General features: G+C 35.0%; 1 protein-coding gene across 1 annotated transcript; it reads right to left on the bottom strand.

Moving 5' to 3' along the window:
- Positions 1-1,081: 1,081 nt before the first annotated feature.
- On the bottom strand, positions 1,082-2,319 carry LOC131073478 (uncharacterized). The gene is made up of 2 exons (XM_058009914.2): positions 2,125-2,319; positions 1,082-2,020 (listed from the first exon to the last, which is right to left on the bottom strand). Exons 1-2 carry the CDS (start codon positions 2,156-2,158, stop codon positions 1,182-1,184), a joined length of 873 nt encoding a protein of 290 aa, XP_057865897.2. The 5' UTR covers positions 2,159-2,319; the 3' UTR covers positions 1,082-1,181.
- Positions 2,320-7,808: the final 5,489 nt, after the last annotated feature.

Genomic DNA, 7,808 nt, shown 5'->3' with positions numbered 1-7,808 from the left:
CCTGATGATAGATCACCGAGTGTGATGGAAATGTTGATGCAAAAATCTCACACAATCGAATCCAGAAATGATGTATGACTGCATTGCTCATTCATATTATCCTAGTGTAGTTCATATTATTTGACTCTCTTCATCCTGATGATAGATCACCGAGTGTGATGGAAATGTTGATGCAAAAATCTCACACAATCGAATCCAGAAATGATGTATGACTGCATTGCTCATTCATATTATCCTAGTGTAGTTCATATTATTTGACTCTCTTCATCCTGATGATAGATCACGGAGTGTGATCTGAAACGTTGATGCAAAAATCTTACACACAATCGAATCCAGAAATGCACTCTTGATAATTATATGATGGATTGTGGAAATCTCTTAGAGCTGATCTGGAACAAGTGAAGAGCCTGCAAACCCAACTCCATGTTCTTGAAGGGATATAGAAAACATGACTGTGAAGATCATATTCTGTAAGAATCAACAAACTGAACTCTATCAGTAACATTCTCTATGACGAGGGTCAGATAAACAGACTAATTATTGTGTAGTTGTATTGTCGTTTTTAGTTTAAACTATGTATTTTTTGTCTCAACATTTCAAATCAAATTCTTTGATCTTTTATCTAAAAGTAAAAATAAGAAAAAAGAATTGAGACGGAATAACATGTTGTGAAAGGGTTTGATCTCTAATTTCAGCTACTATTTCAATCCTTTTTAGTTATGGTTTGGGGTTTCTGCATACCATCAAATTGGAGACTCTGATATATTAAGACTGTTTTACTGGCGTACTGGTGTGGCAGTCTTCTGCCACTCATATTTGTGAAGAAAAATCAGCTCGTTTAGTTTTATTGAATGAAAAGAACAAATAACTTCACTGGAAGCAAATCAGACAAAATTGGCTTACCATTGCAAAGTACACTTGAAACTAATTTGTCTTTGCAAAAGACAAGTTTTATAGTTTATATATTTGCAGAGATAAAAATTTTACAGTTCATATAATAGCATGAGATGTTTCTGAATTTGACTGCACAATTTTATTCAGTCAAATCTAAAAACATCTATACTAATTTCTCCTGTAAGAGTATAAGAATCAAAGGAAAGAAATCAATTTTAAAATGTTCAGAAGATAAACAAGATCTGAAAATCATTCAAATGAGAAAGGGGCGGACATATGTTTAAGTTTTAATGGTGGATTTGAAGAAGCAGCATCCTTGCTCTGTTAATGTTGCGCAAACACAGGCAGCCCTGTTCTTCAATTTCATCGAACCTCTGCCCAAATCCGCTGTCATTTCTCTCCAAAAGTTTTCCCACCTGTTGAAGGGGGTAAACTTCATCTTCTCTTGCAAGGCAAACCCCCATTATAGTTTTAGTGTTTTCGACTACATCATACAACCCAGCAACCAGAACTCTGGTGGTTTTCAGGTGATTTTTCAATACATAAATCCCCCTGGCGGCGCCATCAAGCTGTGCGCTCTGTTTTTCTGCAACCCAAAAAAACTTAGGCTTATTTTCAGGCCTCAACTCTGGCAGTTGATTCAATTCCTCCAAAGAATTACAAATTTCATCGAATTGGGCAGCCTGCCCAAATGGGTTTTCCTGCTCAACAAATAACTTGAATTCTCCTCTAATGCGACGGCATTCTTCTTCCTGAAAATCAAAATTTGTAGATTGTAGCCTGAAATTTATATCTCGAATTGCCCTGTAACTCATCCTAGCGTGGTGGGTACTTTTGAGAAGGCGAGCACAGAGCTCAAAAGCATTCTGGGTATTGCTAAAATATTGTGTTAGCAATGTCTGTAGCTCTGGTTTGTTGATGTATTGTTGAAGGACATGGGTATTAATATGTTCCTCATCGGGCAAAAGGAATTGTCGCAGGGGATTTTTGATATGAGAAGGGGACTGAGAGAGAGTACCATCAATAGTCCTGCGGACTTCCTCGCAGAAATGCTCAAACGATGTTGTTTTCATGGCAATCTCGTACTTGGTGTGTAATGATTCCTCTGATGATCTTGACGCAACCCCTGCAAACACGCATTGTAATGTTGGTACAAAGAATTCATAGAATGGTTTATAGAATTTCTTGAAATCAAAATCATTTGGAAGGGAAAGGAAAATCCGTGTGCACCTTCAGTTGTGGGCAACCATAGTTGTAAGCACATTTCGTGGTGCTTGTGTTTGTGTCTGGTGATCTCGCTGCCAAGTTAGAATGTTTTCAAAATGTTGATCCGCGCTTTCTTGTGTAGATGGCTCGCTCTAAAGCCCCGTTTTCTGCGACGCTACTCACAATTTCAAAAGTGATCTAAGGAATCCACTTGCAACTAATATTACTTTCAATTTTATTCCCAAGGAAAAGAAGGGTGTATCATTCAATGGAAGGAGAAGGCATTAATAAACAAATATATTATAGCATATTATAAAGGATATTATGTAAGAAAATCTTTTAGTAGAGATTTCAATGCAAATGAATAAGTTAGCATATTTTGTTGCTAAAAGGATCATGATCTTATTTGGCTTATAAAAGAGTGAAATTACTAATGGTTAAGATGCTCGCAAGACAATAAGGTTAGCAACCATTTCGGGTAGGAATTGTTTTTTTTGTGTGGCATCTATGACTTGTTTATTTGCAATGGTTTGAATAGATGGAAAAAGTCTAAAAAGTTTACATGTAATAATACTTGCAATTCGACAAGTGTCACTGATTATGAAATTTTCTCGCAAAGCTTGATTAAAATGATTGAGCAAGTTATGATTTGAGATTAAATATTAGACCATAGTCCAACTTACTTAAGGTTACCTTGGCAAGAGAAGAGGCAGCTTGGAGGGAAAACTCAATGCTTCTACAACCTCTTCCAAAGTGCAAATTATTTTGACACCAGAAAATTGTATGATCTTCAAGGCAACACTAGACGGGTTAATTAAGAAGGAGAAAACTCATTTGCAAGGCCTTAATAGTTTTGCATTAACACATATAATTCAAGGAATACTTGGAAAGTTGCAAAAGAGCAAACAATAAGAAATCATAAACAAATTGCTCTCTGGTTAATACTTGGTTTGATGAGGAATGCAAAATTGCAAGAAGAAGTTTGAAAGAGTCAAACAAGCAAAAGATGAATATTAAGTTGTACAAGCAAATTTTAAGAAATAAAAAAGTTGAATTTATGAACATAAGGTGGCAAAAGCTAATCTACCTTGGAAGGAATAACCTAAAGATTTTTTGGATTGAGCTTCAACTAAGAAAGAAGCAATTTGAAAACAATATTTTAGCTAATTGGTGGTTTGAATATGCAAGACAACTTTATGAGCAATAATCAAATGTTGAATCCCTCCCTTAGTCAACACCAAAACAAAACTTTTCACTTTGCATAAGGTTGAGAATGGTAATAAAAAGTTAGGGGTTGGAAAAGCAAAGGGCTTAGTCAAACTCCAAGCTTAGTTTCTAAAATAGGGGATGAGAGCTCTCACATTGCACATTATGAAAATATTCAACCGCATCATTTTGCAAGGGCTCCCAAGAGATTGGACAACTAGCCTAGCAATATCTATTTTTACGAGTGGTGGCATTAATAACCTTTCCAATTATAAGGTCATAATGATTAATCATTTGTTTACAAAATTATTTGGTAGTATGATTGAAAACAAAATTAGCAAATGAGAAAAAGAAAAGGAAAAGTGAGCAAAAGGTCAAGTAGGTTTTAGGCCTAAAACACTCTATAGGTGATAATGGAATCACACCATTCACAAATTTTGGAGAGAAAATGAAGATTATTTTTGTTGTCTCGTTGATTTCAAAAAGGTTGTTGACACAATCCCCAAATGTAAGCTATGGTGTAGAATGGGAGAACTTGAGATTATGCTAAGAGAAATAGGGACAACTCTTATTGAAACAATTTCTATGATGTGTCCCATAAGATATTTAAAAAGAATTGAATGAATGAAAGTTAATAGATGGTCTAAGGTTGTTTTTAATGACACCATGAGAAAAAGAAAAGACATGGATAAAACAAAAACAAAAAAAAATGAATGAGCAAATGAATTTAGAACTTGAATGCTTGGCCCTTGAATAACAAAGAGATGAATAAATTTATTTTAGACAAGTTTCACAAGCATATATGAGGCAAAGTGCTAGGGAGAAAGAAGTTCACAATCACATCTGTTTTGTCATAAATCACTTGATTCAATTGCAAAGTAAAAAGAAATTCTTCAGTAATAACATTAACCATGCACGAAGGATCAATAAGCACTCCACGGCAAGGTGTATTCTTGACTTTTGCAACTATGTATAAAGGACCATCAGGTGCTCTAATGGTTTCACTGGAATCAAATGTGATGGAAGGTTCTTTAGGGTTTTCTTGCTGCTCTACAAAGTTAATCACATTCGGAGTCATAGACACAAGACCATCAGATGAGAGAGAGGAATCATTAGCCTCAATTGCATTAGAGGTGATTGCATAAAAAACCCTAAATTTTCTTTTTGAAAATTGAACTTGTGAAATGCTTAATTGTTAATGTTTGTTTCAGATCTGCCCTTCTATTACAAATTATCAATTCATATATGTGCTTTAATTTTGAAAATTAAGTGGTTAAGTGTCAAAACCCTAATTTTTGAAACCCTCTTGATTCAACCTTTGTCCGACAATTTCACTAATCAAAACACCTCCAAATCAGCTGTAACTTTGGATTCCGCAATAAAATCACAATATCTTTCATCCCTGAAAATTTGGAAAAAAGTTGCGAGGACCGTGTGCACTCCGAGCGCCATCGTCCCCGACATTTTTTCCGAAATTTTGGGAGCAAGATCTTACTGTATTTTCCTGCTAAAATCCAGAATTTTAGTTGATTTTATCAATTATAACACTTTCAAAATTACAGTCAAAGTTGGTCTTGTGATTGCTTGGTTTAGGGCTCCTAATCATTCAAAAAATCATTGAAATTGAAATTTTGTGTCAAAATTGTTTTCTTACTGTCCTAAATCTGAAAAGTGTGTTTGCATTCATTCGAAATTTCAGTGCTTTATTCAAATTCTTGCAATTTGTGACTTTTGAAATTAAGTGCTTAATTACAACAACTTTAATTTCCGCTTTCAAAATTGAATTTTGCGTGAAATTGAGTCAATTTTTAAATTTCAAAATTTGCATTGCTCTTGACATTCCCTCTAAAATCATAAAATTCAAAATTTCAGTTTCCCTCTCTTTTTCAAAATTCAAAATTTTGCATTTTTCGACAATCTGGGTAGGGTTCAATTTTGAAATTGCAACTTTAATTTGGCCTATCTACAGATCGTAAAATCACTCAATTTTTTCAGATTAGCTCTAAAATCATCATACCTTTCATCCCTGCAAATTTCGAAAAAAGTTGCCGGGACCGTGTGCATTCCGAGCGCCACGGTCCCTGACATTTTTTCCGAAATTTCGGGAGACTGTCGTGATTGCATTTAACAGCCTAAATCTAGAAGATTGGCTGATTTTACTGAAAATTGCTACCTCTAAATTCAAAATCTTTTCTCCCTTTCTAGTGCATGAGTTTTACAACAATAAGCCCTACTTCCACTATTCCCGTTAGACAAAGCCGTAGAATTAAGTCTTTCTGAGGTTTAACTACCGAGGAGATGGAACCTAATTTGAATAGCCTTTTTAACGAGGACATGGGTAATTCCTCTAATCCTCCTAATGATGAAGAAGCTCTCCATGAGGTTTCTGTAGAACAACTCTCGAAATTGGATAATCAATTTGATGATTTTCACCAATGGATGTCTCATGAGTATCCCGATAGTCAAGCTCTTCCTTTAATTGAGGGTCTAAAACATATGCTTCAAAGTGATAAGAATGGAATTGATATTTTGTGTGGTATTTCACACATTGTGAATTCGAATGTGATGCCTATGAAGAGTTGTGCCGAATCTTTAGGTTATACACAACCTCCTACACAAGTCAATCATTCTATTCCTTTGACAACTTCTATTGCTAGCATACCTACCTTTACATCAAACATAATGGCTACTTCTATACAAGACATTCCTCCTATGATTACTAGTCATGGGGGCAATCCCTCTTCTTCAATTAACCCTCTTCCTTCATTCAATCCGACTTCTTCATTCATTCCTTCAATGAGTGTCCCTATTGCAGGGGGCATTTCATTTAACCATTCCATTCCTCCTTGTGGTGTTCCTCTTGTCCAATCATCTCCTATGACTAACTATCATAGTGTCCCACCACCTTACTCTCTACCTTCTTTCAATAACATAACACCTCCATCTCAATCTAACACGTCTAATATGAATTCTTCGACTGAAGCAACCATTAACAATCTTGCACAAACTGTCTCTTCTTTACAGCAACAAATTGCCTCTATGAATCAATCTAAGTTTAGTGTGCCCACATTTGATGTTGCGAGCCCACTTTCTCTTGACATTGTTCGAGCTATCCCTCCTAAACATGTTGAAATCCCGCATTTGGAGCTTTATAATGGTAAAGGTGATCCTCTAACACATGTTAAGACTTTTCAAACAATATGTACTGATTTTGCTTATGACCAAAGGTTGCTTGCAAAATTGTTTACTAGAACATTAAGAGACAAAGCCCTACAATGGTATTGCTCGTTGCCTTCTTATTCTATTACTTCTTTCGAACAACTTGCAAATGCTTTCATTCAACAATTTCAAAACAATATAAGTCCTAAAGTTACTTTGATTGATTTAATGCATTGTAAACAAGGTGTTAAAGAAAAAGTGACTGATTTTATTGGTAGATATAAGCATTTGTATGCTCAAATTTCTTTTCCAGTACCTGACAATGATATTCAAAGAATCTTTATTTCTAATTTACAAAAAGACATTCGAGACAAACTTCTGTTTTCTGAGTTTACTTCTTTCCAACAGTTGTGTGCCACTCTTCACAATTATCAACTGACTGTGAGTCAAATGGAACAATCACATCCTATGGCTCCAAGTGATAAGGGTGATAGCAGTTAACAACCATTTGGGAAGTTTAAACCGAACAAAGATTCCATCAAATTCAATGAAAACATCATCAACAACAATGTGAATGCAGCATCAGGTGTGCCTCCTATTTCTAAATTTTTTAAGAAAGAAAGAAAGTATACTCCTTTGAATGAATCATTGCATAGTATTATGAATAAGTTATTGGAACAAAATGTGCTTACTCTTCCTCCTATAAGGCAAATTGATCCTGCAAAGATTACTTCACCTTATTTTGATAACAAAGCCTTTTGTCAATTTCATCGTCAGCCTGGGCATGATACTGAAAAATGTTTTTCTTTAAAGGGTAAAATTCAAGATTTGATTGATAATAATACTATTTCTGTTTCTGGAGTGAATGATAAAGGCAATACATCTGTAGCTCCTCCTAATCAAAATCTTCAGATTTTCACTGATCCATTACCTTCTCATACCTCTAATGCGATTGAGACTAATGATTCCTCTCTTTCATCTGATGGTCTTGTGTCTATGACTCCGAATGTGATTAACTTTGTAGAGCAGCAAGAAAACCCTAAAGAACCTTCCATCACATTTGATTCCAGTGAAACCATTAGGGCACCTGATGGTCCTTTATACATAGTTGCAAAAGTCAAAAATACACCTTGCCGTGGAGTGCTTATTGATCCTTCGTGCATGATTAATGTTATTATTGAAGAATTTCTTTTTACTTTGCAATTGAATCAAGTGATTTATGACAAAACAGATGTGATTGTGAAACTATTTGATGCATTTTCTTCTCCTGCAATTGGTTCTATTACATTGCCTATTGAGGTCCATAACAAATCCCTTGATGTGAACTTTGCTATTATTCCATC

The sequence above is a fragment of the Cryptomeria japonica genome, chromosome 1, assembly GCF_030272615.1.
Source record: "Cryptomeria japonica chromosome 1, Sugi_1.0, whole genome shotgun sequence".
In the NCBI taxonomy this organism is placed as follows: Eukaryota; Viridiplantae; Streptophyta; class Pinopsida; order Cupressales; family Cupressaceae; genus Cryptomeria; species Cryptomeria japonica.
Note: the sequence above shows the minus strand (reverse complement) of the source record. Positions and strands in the feature narration are given on the sequence as shown.